The sequence below is a fragment of the Vombatus ursinus genome, unplaced genomic scaffold, assembly GCF_900497805.2.
Source record: "Vombatus ursinus unplaced genomic scaffold, bare-nosed wombat genome assembly UNPS02014171.1, whole genome shotgun sequence".
Classification (NCBI taxonomy): Eukaryota; Metazoa; Chordata; class Mammalia; order Diprotodontia; family Vombatidae; genus Vombatus; species Vombatus ursinus.
The window spans coordinates 6,007,818-6,034,600 of NW_020953949.1; the positions used below are offsets into that span (position 1 = coordinate 6,007,818).

The 26,783-nt window shown below is 44.9% G+C and overlaps 2 protein-coding genes across 3 annotated transcripts; both read right to left on the minus strand.

The window, feature by feature from the left end:
- Positions 1 to 552: 552 nt before the first annotated feature.
- On the minus strand, positions 553 to 6,776 carry LOC114041257 (serine protease 33-like). 2 transcript variants are annotated; one of them, XM_027859615.1, is made up of 6 exons: positions 6,642 to 6,776; positions 5,799 to 5,825; positions 5,486 to 5,660; positions 4,049 to 4,323; positions 1,979 to 2,130; positions 553 to 975 (listed from the first exon to the last, which is right to left on the minus strand). In XM_027859615.1, exons 1-6 carry the CDS (start codon positions 6,703 to 6,705, stop codon positions 712 to 714), a joined length of 957 nt encoding a protein of 318 aa, XP_027715416.1. In that variant the 5' UTR covers positions 6,706 to 6,776; the 3' UTR covers positions 553 to 711. The 2 variants fall into 2 exon arrangements, with proteins under 2 accessions (XP_027715416.1, XP_027715415.1); XM_027859614.1 differs by having other exon boundaries at positions 737 to 1,103.
- Positions 6,777 to 15,104: 8,328 nt separating this feature from the next.
- Positions 15,105 to 19,136, minus strand: LOC114041293 (serine protease 33-like). Its single transcript, XM_027859672.1, has 5 exons — positions 19,085 to 19,136; positions 17,664 to 17,826; positions 16,372 to 16,643; positions 15,887 to 16,056; positions 15,105 to 15,341 (listed from the first exon to the last, which is right to left on the minus strand). The coding sequence occupies exons 1-5, from the start codon at positions 19,134 to 19,136 to the stop codon at positions 15,105 to 15,107; spliced, it is 894 nt and encodes a 297-aa protein (XP_027715473.1).
- Between the last annotated feature and the right edge of the window lie 7,647 nt (positions 19,137 to 26,783).

The window sequence follows — 26,783 nt, forward strand, 5'->3', positions numbered from 1 at the left end:
TGGATAGCGCTTCATTTCCTCAGTGTCCCCCTTAAAGGGCACCCAGCTCTTCCAGCGGCTCCTTTCTCTGAACTTTTCACCCGCATCCCCCGCCTTCCCAACAAGCCCAGGCTGTCTGTTCTCGGAAGCCTCCCTGCTCTGCAGGCCCCTTGCCCCAGAGGCATGAAAACAGACGCTGTTACGGTGGCGTTCACTGTTTACTTTTCTCATTCACTTCCCTGAAGGAGGCCTTAGTTTGACCCTCGGCGGACTCTTAACATATTGGAGTAGGGCGTGCCTTTGAATTTACTGGGTCCACATTTTACTGAGGAGAAAAAGAAGCCCAGGGAGGGGAAATGATTTGCCCGATGAGTCCGTGGCAAAGCTGGACATCAAACGGATCTTTTGGTTTACAGCTTAGGACTTACATCCCTGCCTCCCCCTCTTACTTAACTGCTTCCCCTCTCCCCCCTTGCTTTGCACTCTAATGACGCTCCTCTGCAACACCCCTTTGGAGGAGAGACAACTGGTGGGGCTTGTTCTGGCTGGGGCCCAATAGGCTTACTGCTAATCTTTCTTCTGGCATCTTTATTAAAGAGAAGGTCGAGTTAGATACTGAAGTGCTATCTCTGTGCCAACCCAGGTAGGGGAGATTGGGAGGGGGGAGAGGAATTATAGTCAGTCTTTGGGGTGGGAGCATCTGCTGACAAGGCTGAGTGTATTGAAGTCCTTTTAGAAATGGAAGGTACTAGAGATGGATTTGGAAAAGGAGAGATTTGGATGCATCTGGGCATGTGGGTGGTGGGGAGGTCGAACAGGGTTAAATAGAAGGGAAGCAGCAGCTGTTGAGGAATTCAGTAACTGTTGGCAAGTCCCCACAGGACCAGAAGGAGGCTGATGAGATGGGGACCGTGAGTCTGTGTGACAGCAGCATTCCAGACTTTGATGCTGTAGTTGCCCCACTGCACCTCTGATGTGTGCCTCTGGATCCAGTCCCTATAGGCAGAGACGAGAGTGTAGACACCTGGTTTTCCGGGTTGGGCACAGCCAATGCCCCAGCTTACGATTCCCACCAGGAACCAGGAGTCCTCATACGGACATACCAGGGGACCCCCAGAATCACCCTAAGGTTAGGAAGAAAGGCTTATTACTTTAGGCCTGAGTAAGAACCTGTTTTCTCAATGTTCTAACTTCCTTTATCTTCCCCCTTCCTCTCTAGATTTCAAACCCACCTTCTCCAGGACACCCTCCCCCACCCACATCAGACAAGGGAGGCAGGAAGTAGTCCTTCCAAGTCTCAGCTCCCTAGCCTGCCCACCCACCCAAAATATAGAATATGAGAATGGGAAGGACCCTTAGAAACCACTGGGTCCTCTCACATGAAAGAATGAAATTGAACCTCAGATGACTTGCTGAAGGTCACACAGTAAGTGGCAAAGCCAGGCCTAAAATTCAGATTTCCTGACTCAGTTTAGGGTTTTTTCTAATTAATCCATAATCTCTACCCTAAAATTATATGAATAGGATTTAACCCGACTCAGCAGAAAGAGTCTTGAACTTGGAGTCTGAAGACTTGGGTTTTAGGTCTGGCTTTGCTATTAACTCACTTATAACCTTCATTAGGCAAGTCTATCTTTGCCTCAGTATCTCTGTAAAATTTGGAGGCAGGACTAGATTAGAGGTTTTTAACCTAGGATTTGTAAAGTTTTTTTAAAAATTGATAACTGTAATTCAGTATAATTGGATTTTGGCTAATCCTGTGTTTCATGCATTTAAAAAGGGACTCACAGATTTTTCCAGATTGTTAAAGGGATCTAAGACAGAAAAAAAATCTAATAATCCCTTGACTGGAGATGATTTCCAGTGTCCCAGCTCTGACACTGCATGATTTTAAAATAATTTCCTCCCAGGGCCTGTCCCTCAGTCCCTCCCTCCCCCAAAGAGGCAATAGTTTTAGGAGACCTTGGTTATGCAACCCAGCTGCCATCTGTGCCCTCACCTGACAGGAGTCCACACCCCCATTCATATAGCCAGCACAAATCATTTTATTGGTGACCTCATGCCGATCACTGTTCAAGATCTTGTTACACTCCGCAGCTTCGATCAGTGGCAGCTTTGCTTCCTGCAGGGGGTATGGTTTGGGCAGCTGGACTGGGGGTTGGGAGACAGAGCAGAGATACTTACTTCTGGGAAGAGCTGAACCCTAGTCCTGATCTTTGTGGGAGAGCAGAAAGAAGATTTTGAACTCAGCTAGTTCTGGAGAGGGGATGGACAGACAAGTAGAAATATCCCTGTGTAAACTGCTTTTCTGATGTTAAGTGAGCTCTGGGGTGAGTAAGCAAAGTTGAGTTCACTGTAAACTCTGTACTGGTTGTAGGACTGTGTGCTCTGTGAAGCAAGAGACCTGGACTCTAGTCCTAGCTCTGCTACGTACTACTTTTTTTGATCTTGGGCAAGTTACTCTCTTTGAGCCTCAGTTTCCCTATTTGTAAAATGAAGGGACTGGATCTTTACAGTCACATCTAGTGATTAGATTTCTAATCTAGGTTAGTCTACAAACTATAAGTTACTAATTCTAGGTAACTATGATTCCAGACTCTTTATCCTCGAATTCTTGGCCCTTTTTAATCTACCCCTAACCTAACTCTTCTACTTTATTTGTGGTATAATAGATAAAGTGCTAGATATAGAGGTAGGAGGATCTGGGTTCAAATCCTACCTAGCTGTGCAACCTTAGGTGAGTCACTAAACCTCTCCGAGCCTCAGTCTTATCAACTTTAAAATCAAAAAAATAATACTTGAGGTACCTCAGAGATTTGTTGCAAGGATCAAATAAGATAACATTTGTAAAGCATTTTGCAAACCTTAAGAGTACTATGTGAGGGCAGCTAGGTAACACAGTAGATAGAGCACCTGCCCTGGAATCAGGAGGATCTGAGTTCAAATCCGACCTCCTGACATTTGACACTTACTAGCTGTGTGACCCTGGGCAAGTCACTTAACCCTGATTGCCTCACAAAAATAAAGACCCAAACAAAGAGTACTATATGAATGTCAGCTATTATTATTGTTTCCCAGCACAAATCCACTGTTGAATGAGCATGCTAGGTGTTTGTTCATTTCATTCCTTAACCTGGACTTCTATTTTTTTTGGAGGGGGGAGTTGTTTTCAGCACTTCCAGTCCTGCCTCTTCCATTAGAGCCTTCCTTGATCACCCCTACCACCTAGTGATCTCTGCTTTTTTTGAATGTCTATAGATAGTATTTAAGGGACAGAATCATTCACTTTAACATTGATTTAGATATCCTTTTCTATTGTGCAACTTCCCTACTGGGAGTTTTGTATTCCAGATTATGTGCTTCTGAGGACCAGGACAGTGGGGACTGGGTCTCATTTTCCCTAGTAGCGCCTAACACAGGTCTGGGCTAAAACTTGGTGAATTGAAAATTTCCGTTTTTATTTCCATGTGATAAGGACCTCCTGTCCCCTAGACCCAAGGATAATGCTTCAGCAAAAAGGGAGAACAGGGGGATATTTTTCCTTAGCTTCCTGTTCTGTGCCAGTCCAAGAGATGATGCTGTAGGTAGTTCCCCAGCTGGGAGAGAAGGGAAGGGTGAAACAGGAGGACCAGACTTTTTCTGTTGGTTAAGATTTTGAGGACATCAGGCTGGCCATAGTGCAAATCTTAACTCCAATCTTAGTAGCTTAGGGGCAAGTCATTTATCCTTTCTGAGCCTTAGTTTCCTCAGTTTACACTGGGATAATACCACTTGCACTACTTCCTTCACAAGGTTGTTGAGAGGACAGCACTTTTGTAAACCTTAAAGTGTTATAGAAAACTGAGGTATCATTATTAAATATTTGCAGGTGAAATCACTTAGGGATTATCTACCTTGTGGAATTGTCCATGACCACCTCTACCCATTCCTTGGAGAACTGTTGGCTGCAATCCTGAACTTCCCAGCAGAGGCTGGGCTGGAGAACTTCACCTAGGTCTGGGAAGCTTCATCAGACTCCCCTCTTCCCCCATGAGAACCTCCCCCTGTCTCCCTCACTCCCCAGGCTCACCTCCCTCCTTCACGTGTCCCCATCCTGTCACAGAGCAGGTTGAATTAGTATGAAAGGGGTTGGAGGCCTCAGGGAGACAGGCTGGCAGAATCCAGGTGGAGAATTTGAGAGGCTGGGCCAGCTTCAAGAGGGCAATGTCCCCCGTCGAACCATCTACCCCGGAGTAGTCTGGGTGCAGGATCACCTGGCTCAGTGGACTTGAGATGGATTGGCCTGGAGTGGAAAAGAGCTGGAGTTCCCCGAGGACTACCTGGAACTGGGACACCTGGAAAGGCCTGCAAAGGGGGTGGGGATGGGGGCAGGAGGGAAATTGTTGGGACAGGACTGGAAGTGTGTTCAGGGAGGGGAACCCCAGGCCCAGCACAATGGTTTGTAAGCTTTGCAGGAAATCCTATAACCTGATCTTGCATAGTGTTGTCTCTGAAAGTTGCCCCAAGTGTGTGTGAGCTTCCTAGGGGCAGGGGGCAAACTGTCTCAAGGAGGGGGTGGATTAAGACTGGCACATAACTGTTTATGAGTTGTATCTCAGCATGGGGTGACTGACTCACCGCTCTGGAAATGCAGGTGGCATGGTGCTGAGACCAACTTGGTGACCGGGAAACTGTACCAGCCACTGAGGACTAATGTTTTGGGCAATTGCTACAGCTACTATTGTTATCTTTCCCGCAGAGCTGTAACAAGAGCAGGGCGACCAGAGCTTTGCCCCAGACCCCAACAATTACAGATAATACAGATTTATACTAGACTTGGTTTTGTAGCCCAGCCCTTATCCTCCTTGCTGGATGGCAGCCTTTCCAGCAGCAGCTTCCTATAGATCTCCACCCATAGCTGATTTGCGGGTACATTTAGAGCTGCTTGCCCCAGGAACTGTTTTGTGCCAAAATCACCAGCTCTGCCTCCCTTTCCCCTCCACCCCCAAAATGATTGGAAGGATGGAAAACAACAAAATATAACTAAACACAGCCATAAGGACAGTACTTTCTATTTCTATAGAAATATTAAAAGCGACTTGGACTATCCTCTCTATGTTGCCCAAAGATGTTAAAATGTTCTCCCCCCGTGAGTTGTGGAACTGGAATCAATCACAGAGAACCTAAATCTGATATCTTGCTTCTAGGCCAGGGTACAACCAGCTTGTTCACATATCTATTTCCAGGGAGTTGCAAACATCTCAGATGAGGGAGTATAATAGGGAAAAGACCAGTGGACTTGAAGTCAGGAAACTCAAATTCTGGTTCCAGCTCTGTCAGTAATTGGTCGTGAGACTATAGGCAGGACAGTTCCCCCTTTCTGGGCTTCAGTTTGGGGCACAGTTGTGTCTGTGGACTGGATGGAAGGAATCTGGGAGATTAAGCTGTTGGTTCAGCTGACTCTTAGATAGGGTCACAGGCCTTCGGGGGAAGAAGTGATTGGTTGAGAAGGGGCCTGGTCACTCACTGGTGAAAGCAATGGGCAGCTGTCAGAGCCCAGCTATGGGAAATGAGAGTGGCCCCGCAGATGTGGTTCTTGTTCTGCCTTAGACTGGCCTGCCACGGCCAAGCCCCTGCATGGGCATTTTTGCCTCCAACGATGCGCTCATTCACCTGGTTTGTCAGGATTTGCTGACCACAGCCTAAACAGAGAAGGCAGACTTGGCACCAAGGCTCTGCCTTGCCCCAATTTGCCCAATGCCCTCCAGATCTCCCCAGAGCCTCTATACCTTCCCCTTGATTCTACCCCATGATCCCTCTTCTTGCCTCCAGTGACCTACCTGAACTTATCCAGTGACCTTCTTCACCTGGGAAGGGAAAGGACAGGATGACAAGTAGTATGGAGAGGGATCTTGAGCTAGTGTCATGATTAATTAACTTGGCTGCCTATTAGGGTGTCTAGCTGGGCTGTTAGGGACCTCTCTCTTCTTCAGCTACTCCCTTTACCCTGCTTCTTTTTCTGCTCCTTAGTCTCTCATCTCCCCTGTTATTCCCCTCCCCCCCCCTCCCCCCCCCCCCCGTTTAGATGCCTCAATTCTGTCTTTAGATCCTCAATTGCTATACTCTGGACTTCAGTTTTTACTTTCTTCCCCTTCTCCCATCCCTATAGATCACCCTTTGCTTTTCCTTGGACTGATTTTTCATCATGTAGGGGACTTAATTTTCAGTTACAGGTTTTTCAGAGATCCTTGTGCTGAAGGAATTGATCTCCCTGAAAAGATAGAAGGAAGTATAGGACTCCAGCACCCCAGATAGAAGGGAGCTTTCTGGAACTGGTTGGCTCCCAAACATCTAGGACTTCTGGATACTGGGGTGATCTTAGGGTTGTCCTATGGACAACTGGAGCTGAGGTACAGTATTTTTGAGCCCTGGGGGAAGGAGTACTGGGGCTAGATACCTGGATCTTAGGAAGAATGAGGACTAGAGGACAAGACATCTGGGTTCTGGTGAGAACCCCAGAAACCTAGCAGGGGATAAGGTGCCTGATCCTCTGGGGGCAGTGAGGCCAGGGTGGTAGGAAGGACCCTGTGGTAGGCTAGAACAAAGGGCATTGAAGAGTGGGGAAAAGAGTGATGGAAAGGGATGCTTGGGTCCTATTGAGGTGCTTTGGGGCCCAGACTCACCTTTTGTCGCGGGTGGCAGCAGTAGCAGCAACAGCAAGAGCCAGGCAGTCCCCAGTTGTTCCATTTCCCTTACTGGGCCTTGGGGCTGTGGGCAGAATGCCAGGGCTCCACAGCTACTGTCCTTTTGTCCCCTAGGCTTGGGGAAGGCAGCGATAGGCTGATCTGAGAATGATTAACTCCACCCCCTCGGAGCTCCCTATGCCAGCACCCCAGCTTGGGTGCTTCCTTGAACTTACTTCATATGTGTATGTGTGTGTGTGTGTGTGTGTGTGTGTGTATGTATATGCATGTGTGTGGGTGTGTTTTTCTCTCATGGATTTGCAGGTCAGAAAAGTGCCAGCCAAGTCAACAAGTTGTGGTTTCAATTTTTGATAGGACTGAAGTGGAGGGAGTCAGCCATCCCACTCCCAGCCTTCTTGCCTGCTACTCAGCCCAGCCACCCCTTGCCAGAGCATTTTGACCCAGGGATCCTTACCCACAGTCCATTTTAGACTTTATCTAGAGGGACTTATAGGGTTAAAGTCTCAAGAGATAGAGGTTTATAGCTACAGGGAAATAAGTTGTCTAATGCTAGGAGCTTTTGGCCTGTGACTCAGACATTTTTGAGGAGTAGGAGAGACAAGGAGACACAGGGAAAAGCAAATTCAAATATAAATGTATATCGGGTATAGTGGGGTAGGAAATTCCCTCACTTGTTCATCCTTATTTTTCCCTTTCACAGCCAAACAGAATAAGCTCTCCACATTCCTTGCCTCTATTTATTTACCTCCTGCTCACTTCTCAGCCTCTTGTAATATGGCTTCTGACCCCACTGATAGGCTGAAACTGCTTTCTCCAAGGCCACCAATATCTTACTTGCCAAATTTTCTAAGTACTTCTTCATCCTTTTTGACCCCTTTACAGCATTTGAAACTGTTGATCATCCTCTTCTCTGTCTGGCTACTCCTTCCCAGTCTACTTTGTGTCCTGACCCCTATATGTGTGTACCTAGGGCTATGTCCTATGCCCTGTTTTTTTTTCTTTTTCTTTTCTTTTCTTTTTTAAAATTAATTAATTAATTTTTAGTTTTCAACAATCACTTCCATAAGCTTTTGAATTTTAAATTTTCTCTCTCTCCATCCCCGCATTCCTCCCCAAGACTGCTTGCAATCTGATTTAGGCTGTACATATACATTCCTGTTAAACATATTTTCACGTTGTCATGTTGTGAAGCAGAATTAAATCCAATAGGAGGAACCATAAGAAAGAGTAAACAAAACAAAACAGAAGAAAAAAAAGCAAATAGTATGCTTCGATCTACATTCACACTCTGTAGTTCTTTCTCTGGATGTGGATAGCATTTTCCATCATGAGATTTTTGGAGATGTCTTAGATCCTTGCATTGCTGAGGCCCTGTTTTCTTTCCGTATTCTGTTGGTGAGCTCATCAGTTCCTATGGCTTTAACTATAGTTCCTGTTATAACTTTCAAATCCAGCCCTCATTTCTCTCCCAAGTTGCAATCTCAGTCCCTAATCAACAAACATTAAGTGCCAAGTACCCACCACAGACCAGGATAAAAATGCAAAAATGAAAGTCCTTGCCCTCAAGGAGCTTACATTCAGTCACTAACTGCCTGCTGGACGTCTCCACCTGGATGTTCCAGATTCAGTTCAGTTTCACCAAAACCGGGTGAGAAAGCCAGAATCCTAGGTCCTAGGTTGGGGGTAGGGGGTTGCAGCTTCCTTATTTTTTCCCAGAAACTTATTCCTTCTAACTTATACTCATTCTATTTAGGGCAATAGAATGTCTTTCCTGTCTTCAATCCATTTGCTATCCTGCTACCGAAACAATGTTTCTAGAGCTTAGGTCTGACCATGTTACTCCCTTGTTCAAGAAGCATAAATGGCTCCCTCTTGCCTAACGATATAAAATACAAGTTCCTCTGGGAATCAAAGCCCTTCACAGTCTGGCTTCAACCTGTTTTCCACATGGACTTATTTCATATTACTTCCCTTCATGAACTTTGTGATCCAGGCAAACTGGCTTGCTTCTTGTTCCCCATTTAGGATATTTCATTTCTTGCCACTTTTCCTTTGCATTGACAATGCCTAGAATACTCTTCCTTCTCACTTTTGTCTTTTAGAAGGCCTAGCTCTCCTTAGGCATCAGTTGAAGTACCACCTCCTACAAGAAATCCTTCCTGATTCACAGAGATCACTAGGCCTTCCTTCACAGGAAATTATTTTGCATCGATTTTGTACATGCCTCCTATCTGTGTCCATGTTGTAAATCCTTGAGGGCAGGGACTATTGTTTTTGTCTTTATTTCCTCAGAACCAAGAGCCTGGTGGATCTGAGTCTGTGTCTGGTACATGGTTGACTTGTTGAGTTGAGTTGAATTGTAGATATATGCACACAGACCTACACAAGTACAGTTTATTGAAATTTTTAAAAATTGATATATTTTTACATCATAGTCTTTTCTGAATATATTATTACTATTTTCTCCCCTCTTAAGTTGTCCATTCTTTGTTAGTAAATAAAAACATGAAGAGAAAAGAGCAGTTCAGCAAAATCTAGAATAACTCATCATGACAGTATGTGCAATATTCCATAAGCATAGTGTCCCAACATAGGTACACATGTGTAGGTACACTTAGGCATACATGTATGGACACATGCATAGCTGGATCAAATGGTATGCAGTTTTATAGCCCTTGCTGATGCACAGGTATGCACATTGAAGATACACAGACATATGTTGAGATGAACGTACACAGAAATACTTGCCGAAGTCCATAGCTTGAGGAAGGAGGAAATCTAAAAGGGAGAAAAATGCTGACACATCAGGAAGTTGAAACAAAGATGGAGGGAGGGACAAATGGTGTGGCTAGGGACAACAATTGATAAACAAGCATTTATTACTTACGTGCTATGTGCCAGGCACTCTGCTGGGCACTGGAGATAAGAAGACAAAAAAAAGAAAAAGAAACAGTCCCTGACTTTAAAGAATTTATGTTCTAAATAATGAAGTGACACTTACAATGTGATTTGTCCTCTGATGACTCCCTGGGGTATGTGATTCCACAAAAGAGCAAGTAGAAGGAGAAGAAGAGAAGCAGTACAAGGTCCAGGTCAGAGAGGACTCTGGCAAATTCTGCCCTGCCCCAGCACCGAAGGATGGCTTCATAGCCTGGTGACTGAGCAGATGATATAAAAAGTTAATTGCCAGTGAATAAACAAACCTGTGACTCTTTCAGAAAAGCCAGAGAGACTCTGGATTCCAGGAAACAACAGTTTAAAGAACTTGGGGGAGAGAGAAAAAGAGAGACAGAGTAGGAGAGGGGAAGAGAAAGAGGGATGAAGAGCAGGAAGGAGAGATGGGGAGAGAGTCAGAGACAATGAATGAGTGTGAATGCCAGCAGAGAAAAGGATAGGAGAAAGGACAAGTAAGGACCAGGAAGTGAAGCTAGGTGAAGAATGAGATTAAAAAGAGGCACCAGAAACTGATGGAAACCAGAAAGCAAGGGCTCTTTAGGTCATATTCATCCCCTAAGCTGGGTTGTATTGTTGTTCTGGCCTGGGAAGGTTGAACTAGAGTGAATTTATTCTCTGACCTCTGACCTCACACTCCTGTGGTCTTCAAGATCCCTGGCTTGAGGGTGAGTTACTGTGAACATGGAGACAGCAAAAATATTACTTGGACTGGGAGTCAGAATCTGGGTTTTAATCCTGACTGCTACAGACTGATTTGTGACTTTGGACAGTTCTCTTCTCTCTGTTTCCTCATTTCCAAAATGAAGAAAATGGAATCACTAGATGATTTCTAAGGTCCCTTTGAGCTTTACGTTTTTTGATTGTACTTTAACATTGAGAAACTGCTTCTAGGCACACAGGAGTTGAGGTATCGTATCACTCCCTTTTCCATTAAGGGGTTCCTCTCTTCTGGGACCCAAGTGACTGGGTACAGGCTATGAGAAATGCCTCCACCCCACCCTGAACTCTCCCTGAATTTTCCCACATGGTCAAGTCTCTGGCGTCAGCCTGGAGGCACCTAACCATTCCAGTACTCCTCTCAACTGCCCTTTCATTGTGGCCTATGCCCAATCTTCAATTCTGTTATTCTGACCCGGCCCAATTTTCATTGTTTGTTAGCTCTGGATATCCTCTTTCCCACCTTTAATTCTGTCTACACTCCGTTTCCCCTTGGCCACGTGGTCCAAGTCTCTGGCATTCTCTGTTACCTCCTAGTCACCCAGCCTACTGGCCACTCCTAGATCCTTCCCACAGTCTTTCTGTATATGAGGTCCATCTTGCCTCCCATTGAATGGCTCAGATTCCTTAAGAGTCTAGCCTATAATGCAGATTTTTAGAATCACTTCCACCCTCTATCAGTATTTCAATAAACCTTATCTTTGGTTAAAAGAAGTCTTGGGTGGAATTCATTTGGGCAGGACCCAAGTGTTGCTCTTTCGGGATCGAGCACCCCTAAACCTCAACACACAAGCATGTGGTTTAGACTGTGTTTGCTGTAATGAATGATAGGTTTAGGTTCCCTGTTCTCACACTCTTTGGTTCATAAAACCTCCACCCTGGAGCCCTAGGGAAAATTTATTGAAGCCTTAGGTTATGGCATTTGTCTAGGGTTTCTTCAAATGAGAGTAGAAGAGTGTTCAATATATAATATGACTCGGATATGGGACAGGCATTTATTTCCTACACACAAAGGAAATGCTTAAACAGAGCACTTGTAAGTATGTATTTAACACATACAAGCTTAAAATTCCCCCTCCCCCTTTAATAGTATTTTATTTTTTCCAATTGCATGCAAAAATAGATTTCAGCATTCATTTTTACAAGATTTTGAATTCCATATTTTTTTCTCCCTCCTTCCACTCTCCTCTCCCCAAGACAGCATGTCATCTGATATAAGCTATACATGTACAGTCATATTAAACATATTTCCCCACTAGTCATGTTATGAAAAAAGTATCAGAACAAAAGGGAAAAACCATAAGAAAGGAAAAACAAAACAAAAAAAGAGAAAATAGTATGCTTTTAATCTGCATTCAGACTCCATAATTCTTTCTCTGGATGTGGACAGCATTTTCCATCATGAGTCCCTTGGAATTGTCTTAGATCGTTACATTGCTGAGAAGAGCTAAGTCTATCCAAAGTTGGTCATTGCACAATGTTGCTGCTATGTGTACAGTGTTCTCCTGGTTCTGCTCACTTTACTCAGCATTAGTTCATGTAAATCTTCCCAGACTTTTCTGAAATCTGCCAGTTCATCATTTCTAATAGCACAATAGTATTCCATCACATTCATACACCACAACTTGTTCAGCCATTCCCCAATTGATGGGATGCCCATCAATTTCCAATTCTTGGCCACCACAAAAAGAGCTACTATAAATATTTTTGTACACGTGGGTCCTTTTCCCATTTGTATGATCTCTTTGGGATATAGACCTAGTAGTGTTGTTGCTGGATCAAATGTTATGCAGTTTTATAGCCCTTTGGGCATAATTCCAAATTGTGCTCCAGAATGGTTGGATCAGTTCACAACTCTACCATCAATGCATTAGTGTTTCAATTTTCCCACATCTTCTCCAACATTTATCACTTTCCTTCTTTGTCATATTAGCCAATCTGTTAGGTGTGAGGCAGTACCTCAGAGTTGTTTTAATTTGCATTTCTCTAATCAGTACAGACTTAAAAATTTTAACTACAATTATATACCCTCCAGAGACTGTACTGTCTAAACCACTCCAGGTAACACATCTGTTAGTAAAATGGCCAGCCTTGGACTAGTCCTCTTTTGCTGGAGATATTTCCCCTGTTAGCCATCTCTGTTCCTTGGACCCAGGATGTGTGGACTTCTCAGACTACTGAGATCATTTCCAAACCTGGACATGTCTACACCAAAGCTAGTGTTTCCCTATGCAGGGAATCAAATACAAAGCAGAAAAGACAGCTAAGGGCCTAGATGGAAACTTACCTGTTGAGTGGATGTGATTGGTAGATGGTGGAAGTGACTACTCAGCATTTGCCATATTATAGCAAAAAAACAAGTTCTTTCAGTGCTGGGTCAACACATGGCCGGAAGCAGGACCCAAAGCTCCCACATGATTGACTAAAACCAAGAAGGAAAACTCTTCCTAAAGTGTGGTTCTGGCCATGTCACACATCTACTCAGTAAATTCCATTGGTTCAGGGGTGGGGAACCTTTGGCTGCAAGGCCACGTATGGCCCTCTGGGTCTTCAAGTGAAGATGGCCCTTTGATTAAAGAGCAGCACTTGAGGACCTAGAGGGCCACCTGTGGCCTTGAAGCTGCAGGTTCCCCACCCCTGCATTGGTTTCTTATTGCCTACAGGATGGATCGAATATAAAATCCTTTGTTGGGCTTTTAAAACCTTTCATACCTTGTCTCCCTCCTACCTTTCCAGACTTCCTATACCATATTGCCCTCCACATACTCTTTGATTCGGCCGCTCTTTCTTGCTGTTCCTTTTGTAGACACTCCATCTTTTTACTTTGCATTTTCACTGGCTCTCCCTCATGCCTGGAATTCTTTTCTTCCTCTTCTTGGTCTCCTGGCCTCTCATTTCCTTCAAGCCTCAGCTAAAAATCCACCTTGTACAAAAAGTCTGAGCCCTCTTTAATATTAGTGGCTTCCTTCTGAGATTTTCTCCAAATTATCCTGTATATATCTAGTTTGCACGTTTTCTCCCCCTTGGATTGTGAGCTCCTTGAGGACAGGGACTGTTTTTGCCTTTTTTTTTTTGTATGCCCTACACCCCTCCTTCTTAGTCTGGCACATAATGGGTACTTAATAAATGCTTGTTGACTCATCTGTGGCCCTGGTTATGCTTCAATCCTCCTTAGCTCTGAGAGTCTATGGTTCTGTGGCAGAGGGGGGTGGGAGGAGTGAAGGGTGGGCAAGGCTGTATGTGTGTTATATTCCCGTGGTCCTGTTACCTCCAGGCAGAGTGGTACCCTGATTTCTTATTGGAAAAAAATGGACCAACTATAGACTACTAGAGCTGGAGGGGAACTTTTTATTTTTTAAAAATAGTGTTTTATTCCCCCCCTATTACATGTAAAAACTATTTTCAACATTAGTTTTGAAAATGTTGAGTTCCAGATTTTCTCCCTCCCCCCTCTCTGAGATGGTAAACGTCTGATGTAAGTTGTACATGTGCAATCAAGTAAAACACATTTTCATATTGGTCATTTTTGTGGAGAAGAACTCTAACAAAAAAAAGTCCAAAATAGTGTGCATTGTTCTGCATTTAGACTCCATCGGTTCTTTCTCTGGAGGTGAGTAGCATTTTTCATCATGAGTCCTTTGGGATTGTCTTGGATCACTGTATGCCTTAGAATAACTAAGTCATTCACAGTTGTTCATCGAACAATATTGCTGCATACAGTGTTCTTCTGGTTCTGGTTCTGCTCGCTTCACTCTGCATCAGCTCATGTGAGTCTTTCCAGGCTTTTCTGAAATCACCCAGCCCATCTATTTTTTTTTTTTTTTTTGGCTAAGCAGTGGGGTTAAGTGACTTGCCCAGGACCACACAGCTAGTAAGTGTTATGTGTCTGAGGTCAGATTTGAACTCAGGTCCTCCTGAATTCAGGGCTGGTGCTCTATCCACTGAGCCACCTAGCTGTCCCCAACTCATCATTTCTTATAGCACAGTGGTATTCCATTACAAATATATACCACTGTTTGTTCAGCCATTCTCCAATTGATGAGCATCCCTCAAGGGGAACTTTAAACGTAAACTATCAAGGATGAAGGAAACCTTAAACCCAGTCCCTTTTACAGATGGACAAAATGAGGTTCAGAGAAAAGTGACTTGCCCTAAGTCACACAGTTAGTGGCAAAATTGGGACTAGAACACAGGTCTGACAAGTCCCAGTCTAAATTTTACTCCAGTATACCACTGATCCCTTGCTTGTGTATAGGCTCTGGCTAAGTTCATGAGACAGAGGGTATTTTTGTATTTTACTCCTTGCCATGGTCATATCATCCTTACCCTTCGCATGGCTGTGGTGGAGATATATTGGTTTTTGCTCTTTCTATTCTTTGACTTTTAGATGCATTTCTTTCTTTCTTTTTTTTTTTGAGGGAGGAGGTGAATGGGAAAAAAGGAAAGGGGAAATGAGAAGTGGAAGAGTTCATGACATTCAAACCACAGTTTATGAGTCTATTCAACTTTATTAGGCATGTTAGGTTAAAATTAGGCAGCTTTCAGAGTCCCCCAGGGGCAGAACTAGGTAGGAGGAGCAATTCTAGAAATAGGAGGAGGATCCTGGGATCAGGTGGCCCCCTTAAGTTGTCAGGAAGTGGGGGAGGGACCCAGTTGTTCATCTCTGTTTCTTCCTGAAAGAACCATTACCCAATTTTCCATGCAAATACCGAGTTTTTCTTCCCTTCCTATTTCACTTTCCCAACACACACTGAGCTGAGTTGGTCATTTTTAGAAACCAGGAAGGGATAACGGCAAAAGCTGGTGGGATTGGGGATGACTGGGTTCTTGGTGGGGGGGGTGCAGGGCTGGGATGCTCAAGTGGGCCTGGATCCAGGGCCAGTAGTGGGCCACACTGGTGTAGATGCCTGGGCGGTTGGGCAAAGCACATCCCTTGCCCCAGCTCACCACACCTTCAAGGACCCATCGACCAGACTGGATGCACACCAGGGGGCCCCCAGAGTCTCCCTGAGGGAAGACAACAGCTCAGCTCTCCTGGTATTCTCAGCCCCGATGCCCTTCTCAGAACTCAGGCTGTTGCTGTCCCAGCTCCCACCCCGCCAACCTCAGCATCCCTCTTCCCTTCCTAGCTTGCCAGCTCCTTTTTCCATCTTGGAACCCAAGTGTCAGGTCTTAGGGCTGCTACAGCTGAGGTCCCCACTGCATCCTGTTCACTGATATATGGGGAATGGGAAAGGATTTAACTACTTGAGCCATTGATCCTTCCCCTACCCTATCATGGGGCCAATGGAACCAGTCAGTCCTACTAAAGAAGGCTTGGATATGAAACCTTCACATGATTCTCACAGTTTTTTGGCCAGGTTTGGTGGATCACCTAATTTCCTACCCTTTTAGCAGTGCTAAAGTGAAGACACCCTGGCAGGGATCCTCACAATTTCTGATGCACCCAGTTCACATCCCCTCTTTGAGGTGGAGATGGGGGGAGGAAGCCCACCTCAGTGGGCTGCTACAGCTGGGAGGGCAGTAATCCTAGGTCCCAGGTGGAGTCTTACCTGACAGGCATCCTTGTGGCCTCTGGCATAGCCTGCACATAGAGTGCCCGGCAAGACTATGGGCTCCCAGAGGGGGGTGTCAGAGTCCATGTGGTAGAGCCGATCACAGGCCTGTCTGTCTATCAGGGGCACCTGGACACCCTGCAGGGGCCGGGAGCCAGGCAGTGGTGCTGAGGGAACAGGACAGAACAGGGATGGGCAGCCCTGGGGCATGGAGAGGAATAGCAGCCTCTCAGAAATACTTCTCTAGCAGGGGTAGGGGAAGGAGAGCAATGGAAATTTGAAGGGATGGGGGCACACTGGGATACCCCACTGGTGGGAAAAGAACTGTGGGTTCGATGGAGAATGAGGAAAGGGAGCATTCTTGGGCTCAGTAGTGAGGAGATAGGTATGCAATTTTCCCCCCATTTGGGGGTAAGTGGATGGGGCAGAATACAGAGTTCTCTGCCAGGAGAGGACTCCCTGGTCGCTCCTTCTCAGCTCACCTCCGGCCTGGAGGCTGCCCCAACCAGTGACCCAGCACCGGGTGCCTGGGGGTGGCAGGGCTCCAGGTCCAGGTAGGCAGACCGGCCGGATACGGGCACTGAATGGGACCGGGCGGCGGAGCTGGACCAGCGCTATGTCGCCCTGGGCCCCGTCTTCCGTAAAGTTGGCGTTGAGCACGACCCGCAGCAGTTGCAGAGAGAGAGCTTGAGGCGAGGGCCGGGCCAGGCGGAATTCGCCTAGTCGTAGGCGGTACTCCGACAGCCTTATGGGTCTGGGGGTGAGAGAGTCAGGGAGAGGCTGGGGGAGGTGTCGGATTAGGCGGATTAGAACTGCAACCCAGGGCCGAGGAAAGGAGGAGACAAGTCCCTCAAGGATGCTCTGTCACCTCTTCCTCCAACAGCCCGCTTGCTCTGGTTCTTCCCGGAGCCCGAGGTTGGCCCTCGCCGCAGCACTCCACCAACCTGCCCGCGTCCCCACCCTCCCCTGGCGTCCCCCACCCCGGCCTCCACGTGGTGCAGGGCATCAGCAGCTGGCCTCTTTCTGTTGGCCGCTCCCTGCCCGGCAGTCTTCGCGCCTAGGTCTTGCAGAGGAGTCAGGCGTACTACTCCTGGAGAGGTCCGAGCGAAAGCGTTTTTTTCTTTCTAGGGTTTTCGACTGGAAGGATATCAGAGGTCACGTCGCCCAACCCTCCCATTTTACAGATGGGGTTCAGAGCAGTTACCGAAGGTATTTATATACCTATATTAAATACCGAAAGTATTTCGGGTTACCGAAGATCATCCAGGCACTAAATAGAAGATCTGGATTTGAACCTAGGTTCTGTAGCTCCAAAATCAATGGTCCGAACACTCTAAACCCAGGTCAATTGGTCCAACCCTGGAACTTATTCCCTCCTGGGACCCAGGCGTCCTCCCCCTTCCCGTCCTTTTTCCCACTCCGAAAACCCAGGTATCCTCTGCTTCTCTTCTGGCTCCTTTTTTGAGTCCTCTGAGCTCTCACCTTCCCAAACCCTGCTCGTCCCATCCCCTGGCCCAGAACGGGAGGGGAACAGGAACCTAGGCGTTCTGTTCCCTTGCCCCCTTTCCTTTCGTAGGGTCCAAGCTTTAGGATTCCTAGGGCTCCCATTTTTTCCCAACCACTCAGACATCCATTTCTGCCCATTCCCTGCTCCAGGCATCAGGCTCTTTCCCCCTCTAACCCAGACTTTCACTTCCAGTCTCTGTCCTACCCAGATCCTTCTTTGTTCCTTCCCAGAACCCAAGGGCCCTGGAGGATTACGTGGTCGACGAACCTTGGGAAGCAGTGAGCTGCGGTCAACACCCATTGTCGAGAGATGAGTGAGGCCCCACACACGTGGGACCGATGGTACTGCAGGCTGGCTTGCCATGGCCACTCCCCCTCCCGGGCATCCCTCCCTCCCACGATGCGGCCAGACATCCGGGGCTGCCCACAGCCTGGGGAGACATAGGGGCAGGCCTGGTGAAAAAGGGCATCGGAGTCTTATGAAAGGGATAATGAGAACTCGGGAGATGGGACATTTCTGGTCCTGGGAATGGGGTGATGACAGGCTGAAAGGCAAGATGCCTCAGACAGAGTAGTAAGGCCAGTGCTAAGTGGGTAGAGAGGCCAGTTCTGAGGGCTTTGTACCTGGAGACATCTGTGTTTCTGCAGCTCCTGGAGAAAGAATAATAATTATAACTGACTTTTATATAGTTCTGTAGTTTATCCTCATAAAACTTTGTGAAGGAGGTAGGCATTATTCTCTCCATTTTGCAGATGGGAAACTGGGATCTAAGAGAGGCAGTGTTATGTAATGGAATGACCACGGGATTTAAGAGTGGTATATCCAGTTAGGAATCCTAGCTCAGCTACTTATTGCTCATGTAAGCTTGGGCAAATTTTTTTCACTCCCTGGGCCTCAGTTTCCTTCTTTGTAAAATAAGGGTATTGGACCATGATCTCCAAGGTTCTTTCTAGCCTTAAGTCCTATAAATGTCCAAAGTAAGGGATTTGTCCAAGTTCACACGGTTATTAGGTGTCAGAGGCAGGATTCACACTGAGGTTTCTATAGCACCACAGATGCTCCACAGAAAAAATAAAGAGATGGGGCTGGATAATCTGGTTGTGGGTGTAAAATAATATAGAGGAAGGGAGATAACAGAGAAAGGCTTAGAGACAGGAGGAATCTGACAACTGGACTTGGAGGGGATAAGGGGAGTGATTATGTTAATTCTCTTGTATCTTGTAGAGTTGAAACAGAAAAGGGGAATATAATTCTAGAATGGGGAGGGGGTGACAATATGAATAACAGAGAAAATGAGTAAGAAAACATGGAATGCAATGTTTATCTGTGGTACTTGGGGCCTGGGCCTCAATAATCAGGTTGTGGTAATGGGAAGATAGAAAGGAAAATGCCTGGAGTCTAGACTGGGGAGCCAGGAACTTCTTATATGTCTAGGTTTCAGGCAAACCTCCAGAGAAGAGGGTCTCAGAAGAGAAACCTCCTCTAACCTTTAGGGATGCAGAGATTTCAGAGCAGTGGGGATGAATAAGCCAGAGAGGAAGAAAGCTGAAGGTGGAAAGGCAGAGCAGAAATTCTGGGAGGGGAGAGAAATAGTTCAGTGTGCTAAGAATCAGTGTTGCTCAATATCTGTTCCCTTTCCCACCTGTAGTCAGTCACTGCCAGTCCTGTTTACCTCCCTCCTCACTTACCCAGCAATAGCAGTAGCAGCAGAGGGCCCTGTCGGCATGAATACTCCCCCATTCTTTCTCACTGGGTCCCAAGGGAAAGGGACAGAGCCAAGGAGATAGGAAAGACAACCCTAAATAGGTGTGGAGGAGAAGGTTGAGTGAACTCAGAAGCCTTGGCCCCCACACTTTGGTCAATAACCCCCATTCCTTTTCACCTTGTGTATTTGAGAGTCCCAGCTCTGCACCCTATCTGCTATTGTCTCCCAGAACCCAGGGGTCTGGATTCTTTAGTCCTTACAGCTTTTCTGGGACCCAGGAATGCAGTATCTCCCCCTTCTTACCCATTGGTCTGGGCTCTTCTCAGCGACTTTATGGAAAACATTGAAGGGGGTGGTGCTAGTGGGGGAAGAGTTTAAAATGTTCCAGAGGGGAGGAGGCTGGGGGCTAGAGGAGTAATTAAAGGGGCTGGAGGTAGGCCTGGGGTGGTACTCTCTGAGGCTAAAGAAACAAAGATGCTTTCAGGAGCTTATTTGTATGCGGTGAGGTAGGGAACAGGACACCTGGGTTTCTGGAAAGGAGCTGTTTCTCTGGCTCAGGACACCTGGGTTTAGGGAGGATGTTGGCCTGGGAAAGGGTGGGGTGAGGGCTGGAGGGTCAGACGTGCTGTGTTCTGAGAGGGCAGGCAGCAAGCCTGGGAGAATATGTGAGAATCTGGCAAAAAGGTGCCAAGTAGGATGAAATCTTTGCTAGACTCCCGGAAGCTCCTAGGAGGATAATTAGCAGCTCATCCCTGAGGAGCCTGTCTCCATTCAGCTTCAGATTTCACCTTCTAAGCCACTGTTGTTTTGTTCTGGACAGTTAGTACCACACATAGAAAAACTCTGTTCCCACAACCCCACACTGATCCCTAACCCTGACTCCAGACAGAAACCCCTCCTCAATCCTGGCCCCAGATCAATGTCCATCCCCCAAATGGAAACTGCCTTCTATACCTGACTCTAGACTGCCCACTAACTCTAGTCTAGCTGCAGCGTGATGCTTAATCTTGACCTCCAGATTGACCTAGGATTACAGAATGTTGGAAAGGAGTTTAGAGGTCATTTAGTCCCTCATTTTACAGAAGAGAAAAGCGAGGTCCAGACTGATAAAGGGACTTAACCTTAACTTACACAAGTAGCCGAGCTGAGTCTCAAACCTAGTTCTTCTAGTGTGGGCCCTCATAACCTTAACCCGGCCTATTGAAACTGCCAGCTGATTGGTCTCCTTGCTTCAAGTCTCATCCAACTTCAAACTCTCCTCCACCTAGCTGCCAAAATGATCTTTCTAAAGTGGAGCTTTGACCATATTATCACCCTCTCCAATCCCCACCGCTCTCCTAAACCGAAGTAGCTACATGTTGGCGCTAGAATGAAATACAAAATACTTTGGCATTTAAAACCTTCACAACCTGGCCTCTTATAGCTTACTCCCTTCCACCCTCCATTTGTCTCCTTGCTCTTCCTTGCGTACAGTATTCCAGCTTAAAATTAATTTTTATAAGCATTTATTATCTTTCCTTCACATTGTCTCCCCTCCCATTGAATGGCAAATTAAAGAAAAAAACAGTCATATCGAACATACAGTCCAGCAAAATAAATTCCCACTATGATCTTGTCCAAAAATATATATCTCAGTCAAAAGGGTTGGGGTATGTCACAGGGTTTGGGAGTCCTAGTCATGGTCTTGGCACATGGGAAGAAGGAGGGAGGCTCTACCATGGGGCACGAAGTTTCGGATCCAACTCTTTCCATCTGTTCTCTAAGCCTAGAGAGGCTTAGAGATAGTAGCAGCTTGCTGGAGGACCATTAATCCTTAGCCTAGGCAATGACTATTGCTTCTAAGGAGAAAACTGGTCTGGAGCATCACATGATGGAAGGGAGAAAGTGAAGGAAGCAAGCTTTATTAAGCAGAACGACTCACAAGAGGAAGGGGAGGTCAGGGAGGATAGACAGAGAATAATATGTTGAAGTTCTGTATGGAATGAGGCACTTACGACTGGAGAAGTGAGGTGGATTTTTGTAGGAGTCTTATTTGGGTCAAGCAGAACCAGGCATTGGGGGTGGGAAGGGAGAGAGTTTGGACCTGAGGACTAGTGCTGATTCATGATAGGGGGAACTCTTGGGGAACTGGTAGACCAGTTGATATTCAAATAAAAAAAGAAATTTTGCTACGATTACTACAGACCTGACTTGGATGAGGTGACTGGGGATTTGAGTTACCCTTGGGTTTCTTCCATTAGCAGAATGGAGAGGCTGCAGATATCCTTATACCCTTGATTTCCGGTTTTAGGCTGCTGTGTTTTTTGTACTTAACAGTCCTTTTCTTCCTTTGGATTATAGGCCTAGTAGTGGTATAGCTGGGTCAGAGGTACGCACAGTGTAGTGACTTTTGGAGCATGGTTTTAGAATGGCTAGACTAATTCACAGCTCCACCAACAATGCATTAGTGTGCCTGTTTGCCTACAGCCTATCTGATTTCATGCATTTTCACTGGTTGTCACACACATACCTGTAATGATCTCCCTTTTCACATCTGCCTCCTGGCTGACCTGGCCTTTTTCAAAATTCAGCTCAAATACCACCTTTTCTAAGATACCTCTTCCAGTTCCCTTTCCCTCTTCTAATGCCTTCTTTCTGAGATTACCTTCCATTTATATGATATATGTCTTATATGCATATAGTTGCTTACATTAATGTCTCTTTATTAGATTGTGAGCTCTCTGAGGGCAGGGACTGTTTTTGCCTTTCTTTGTATCTATAGTGCTTAGCACAGTGTTTGGTTCTTAGTAAGCACTTAAGAAATGCACTTTGACTTCATTGACTTACTGACTTTTTCCTATATCATCCTTGCCTTCTGTTAAATCTGATGCCAGACTGACCCCTATACACTCTCTAATCTCATAACTTCCACATTCTTCATTTTGTTGGTAATCCTTTTGATGGCCACTGTCGGAAATTTTTATCTGGAAGTTTCTTCCCTACAAAACCATTAGCCACCATCCTGAAATGTGGTCTGCTTTTGCATACTGTCAGTCAATGATCAATAGGGATTTATTAGTCACACTATATACCAAGTACTGTGTTAAGCACCGGAGATTCGAAGAAAGGCAAAACTTGCTTTCAAGGAGCTCAGGATTTAAGGAGAGGGACAACAGTGCAAACAATCATGTATAAATTAATATATACAATGTAAATGAAAGTTGAGGGGGGAAAGCGTTCCAGTTGTGGAGGACAGCCAATGAAAATGCATGAAGTCAAGAGATGGAGTGTTGTAGGTGAGGCCAATGTGCAATGTGCAAGCAGGCCAATGTAGCAAGATCACAGAATATGTGCAAGAGAGTCAAGTATAAGGAGGTTGGAAAGGTAGCCAGGGGGCCAGGCTATGAGGAACATGGAATTTTATTGAGTAAGGGGGTGGCATGGTTAGACCTGCACTTTAGGCAGTTGAGTGGAGGATGGAGTAGAGTGGGGAAAAAGTTAAGGCAAGAAGACCAATGAGCAGGCTATTTCTTTTTTTCCCCCCCTTAATAGTATTTTATTTTTTCCAATTACATGCAAAGATAATTTTCAATATTCACCTCTATGAGATTTTGAGTTCCAAAATTTTTTTCCCTTTCCTCTCTCCTCCCCACGATGGCAAGCAATCTGATATAGGCTATACATATACAATCATACCAAACATATTTCCACATTAGTTCTGTTGTGAAAGAAGTATCAGAACAAAAGGGAAAAACCACAAGAAGAAAAAAACAAAGAGAAAATAGTATGCTTCGATCTGCATTCAGATTCCATAGTTCTCTCTCTGGATGTGGATGGCATCTTCCATCATGAGTGTTTTGGAATTGTCTTAGATCTATGTATTGGTGAGAAGAGCCAAGCCCATCAAAGTTGGTCATTGAACAATGTTGCTGTTACTATGTTCAATGTTCTCTTAGCTCTGCTAAATTCACTCAGCATCGGTTCCTGTAAGTTTTTCCAGGTTTTTCTGAAATTCACCTGGAAGGCTATTTCAATAGGCTAGGTGTGAGATTTGTACCAGAATGGTGGCTGTAGAAATACAGAGAAGGGGGCTTATAGGAGAGATGCTGTAAAGGCGGAAATGATAAGGCGTTACCATGGATTTGATATGTGGAGTGTATATGAAAAGGCATGACGCAGGGGTTGTGAGCCTAGGTGACTGGGGGCATGGTGATGCCCTTGACAATGAAGAGAGAGTTTGGGGGAAAGAAAACAAGTTGTTTTGGATATATTGAATTTCAAAAATCTACAAGGAGATCCAGGTCAAGATGTTCAAGAGGCATGTGGAGACTGGAGCTTAAGAGAAAAGTGGGGGCTAGATAAAGAGTTCTGAGGATCATCTGCTTAGGGATGATAATTGAACCCATAGGAACTGATGAGACTATTAAGGGAAATAATATATAGAGAGGAGAAGAAAGCCCAGGACAGACCCTTGGAGGTCACCAACAGTTATTGAGCATGACTTCTAGGTAGATCCAAAGAAGGAGCAATCAGGTAGCAGAAGACCCAAGCGTGTCAGGAAAACCTAGAGAGAAGCGAGCATTTTGAAGAGGGTGATCAACTATGTCAAAGCCCACAGAGAAGTCAAGAAGGATTAGGACTGAGAAAAGGCCATTGGATTTGGCAATTAAGGGATCATTGGTAACATTGGAGAGAATTGTTGAAAGATGAGGTCAAAATTCAGATTGCAGAGGGTTTAGAAGAAAGTGAAAGGAGATGAAGTGGAGGCACCTATTATAGACTGCTATTTCAAGTTCCCCACAGAAGGGAAAGAGAGATATAGGTTAATTGCTGGGGGGAAAAGGGAAGGGGTGAGGAGAGAATAGTTGGATGGCAGGGCATGGAGGAGACTTCTCCATGAAGCACATTTTATCAATTTTTTTAGATGCTTATTTCAGAAGAAATACAGTTTCCAAAGATATTAAAATATATGACCTAAGGCAAGTCATTTCCCCTTTCTGGGTCTCAGTTTCCTCATCTGTTAATATGAATTAGCTGCACTAGATAGTTTCTTTCAGCTCCCATATTCTAGTACTGCTCCCATCCAAAAAAATTACCAGTGTTACCATGTTACCATATTACCATCCTGGGGGCTCAGTTCCACTGTTTATGAGCTGTGTGGCCATAAGCAAGTTACTTAATGTTCTTGACCCTGAGTCTCCCCAACTTTAAAATTGGAATAATAACTCTTGTATTATTTGTGCAGGAATGGTGCTGTTGTGAGGATCCTTTAAACACATGTCCAGGAAGGTGTCATCCAGCTTTTCCCTGAAGGACTCCCTTCTTTGAGGGGAGCCCACTCCTGCCTGAGACTGCTCATTCGCTTCTCAGCTGGCTCTAATTGTTAGTGATTGTTCCTCCTTATATTAAACCTTCATTTGCCTTTTTGTAACGTCCATATGTTGCTTCCATTTCTGTCCTAGTAAGTGCCTGAGTTAGGAGGTGAGGTCAGGTCACCCCGTCTCCAAGTTTAGCACTCCATCCATCATATCACCTAGCTGCCCAGGTGCTTCCTCAATTCTTCTCAAGGCTAAATAGTCCCAGATTCTTCAGCTGCTTCTCATACAGCAGCTATTTGGTGCTCTGCACTTTCCTAGTTGCTCTCCCCTCTGGATGCTGTCTAGTTTATCTGTGACCTTTCTAAAATGTGGTTTCTAGAACTGAACTGAACAGTGATGCAAATGCTCTGACAAGGCAGACAATGGCAGCACTTACTCCTTGTTCCTGGAAACTCTGCCCTCTCAGTGCAGCCCAAGATCATGTTAAATTTTTTTGGTTGGCACTTTGTAGTGTTGATGTAATATAGAACTTGTAATCCACCAAATATTCCAGATCTTTTTTGGACAAACTGCCGTCTAATCATCCTCCTCCTGCTCTCACCCCACCATTGTACTTGTAAAGCCAATTTTTAAACCTAAATATACTTTCCGTTTATCCCTATTAAATTTCATCTTCTTAGATTTGGCAGTGTTTTAGCTAAGATATTATTAGATCCTGACTCTGTCATCTTGTCTTTGAGCTAGGTAGCCCTTTGTATTGCTAGGTAGGAGCTTTGTATTATCTTTGAACTTCCTTGGGATTGATGCCACGTTGGCAAATTGCTGCTGCAGTGATCCTTATCAGGGAGCCAGCAGCCATTACTGGTGTTTGCTGAATGATCTTTCATTTGATAGCACCTGTGGATCTATATCAGTATTCCTTTGAACACAAGCAGCCAATCTCTCCTCTTCCCAAAGGGTCTTACATTTCTATTACTTACTTTCAATCCTTCAATGGTCCCTCCTCTTTACTTTCTCCTCTGTCACATTTTTTCAAACTTCTAACTTTCAAATTTCTGTGAGTTTGATTCCCCTGCCTGTGAAGATGATTTGTTTTGACTGTTTCTGTTTTCAGGTATGAATCATTCCTGTTTTCTGTTGGGTTTGAGTAAATCTGACCTATATTAAATATTCTGTTAACTTGCGTGTTTATATGAAAGCTGAAAACCTTTTCCTGTTTGGGCAAGAACTAGGCAGGAGTTAGGTAAAGAACATCAGGAGCTTCTGATGTTCTTGGGGAATGCTCTAGGTGGGAGAAAACAGGAACCAAATTCAGGTGTTTCCAGGGGAACCCTGTGTTGGGACATAAGCCATAGGCTTCTTTATTGAGAAACTTCCAACATTGAATCTGGTGGTTTATGCTTAGACCTACAATTATAGGACATGGATTACATCTTTGAGGAGGGAGACTAGCCTTCACTTTGAGCATAGATAATAAATACTTGATTATATCAGAAAGATGAATATTGTGTTTCCTATGGGGATTAGTGCACAATTCTTATTGTTATCCATAGTTTTAGATTTTTAAATCTAAGAAGATTTTTAAATCTGTTTAAGGAACAGATCCTTAGTTCTTTTTCATTCACTGTATGCGAATGTGAATTCTTCTTCTTATAATTATTAATATCACCAGCACTCCCACTAGTATTCTTTCATTAAGTTGAATAATAATTTATAAAAGGTATTCTTTTTGTTTTCATTTTTAAGTTTTTATTTAGTATTTTATTTTCCCCCAGTTACATGTAAAAACAATTTTAACATTTGTTTTTAAAACTTTGAGTTCCAAATTCTCTCCCTTCTTTCCTCCCCATCCCCCTCATTAAAAAGGCAAGCAACTCGATACAGGTTGTACATGTGTAGTCATGCAAAACATATCCATAATAGTCATGTTGTGAAAGAAAACATGGACAAAAAGAAACTCATGAAAAATAAAGTAAAAGTATGCTTCAATCTGTATTCAGACATCATCAGTTCTTTCTCTAGGGATGGATAACATGTTTCATCATAAGTCCTTCAGAGTTGTCTTGGATCATTGTATTGTTGAGACTAGCTAAGTCATTCACAGCTGATCATCTTACAATATTGCTGTTACTTTGGGCACTTCACTTTGCATCAACTCGTGCAAGTCTTTCCAGGTTTCTCTGGGAGCATCCTGCTCATCATTTCTTATAGTCCAATAGTATTCCATCATATTCACATACCACAACTTGTTCAGCCATTCCTCAGTATAGCAGATACTCTTGACCTTTTTCTTGTCATGGGCAGTCTGGTGAAGCCTTTGGACCCCTTCTTAGAATAATATGTTTTAAAATGCATAAAATAAAATACATAGGATTTCAAAAGAAA

What these genes read in the sequence shown, in the direction of transcription:
- LOC114041293 (XM_027859672.1), bottom strand. Translation starts at nt 19,136, where the DNA reads ATGGGGGAGTATTCATGCCGACAGGGCCCTCTGCTGCTACTGCTATTG. An exon ending in GCTGCTACTGCTATTGCTGG is followed by an intron (nt 17,827 to 19,084) that starts GTAAGTGAGGAG and finishes ATGTCTCCCCAG; the next exon opens with GCTGTGGGCAGCCCCGGATG. An exon ending in GCCACAAGGATGCCTGTCAG is followed by an intron (nt 15,342 to 15,886) that starts GTAAGACTCCAC and finishes GTCTTCCCTCAG; the next exon opens with GGAGACTCTGGGGGCCCCCT.
- LOC114041257 (XM_027859614.1), bottom strand. Translation starts at nt 6,705, where the DNA reads ATGGAACAACTGGGGACTGCCTGGCTCTTGCTGTTGCTGCTACTGCTG. An exon ending in AGGTCACTGGATAAGTTCAG is followed by an intron (nt 5,661 to 5,798) that starts GTAGGTCACTGG and finishes TTCTCTGTTTAG; the next exon opens with GCTGTGGTCAGCAAATCCTG. An exon ending in GGGACACGTGAAGGAGGGAG is followed by an intron (nt 2,131 to 4,048) that starts GTGAGCCTGGGG and finishes CCCAACCCCCAG; the next exon opens with TCCAGCTGCCCAAACCATAC.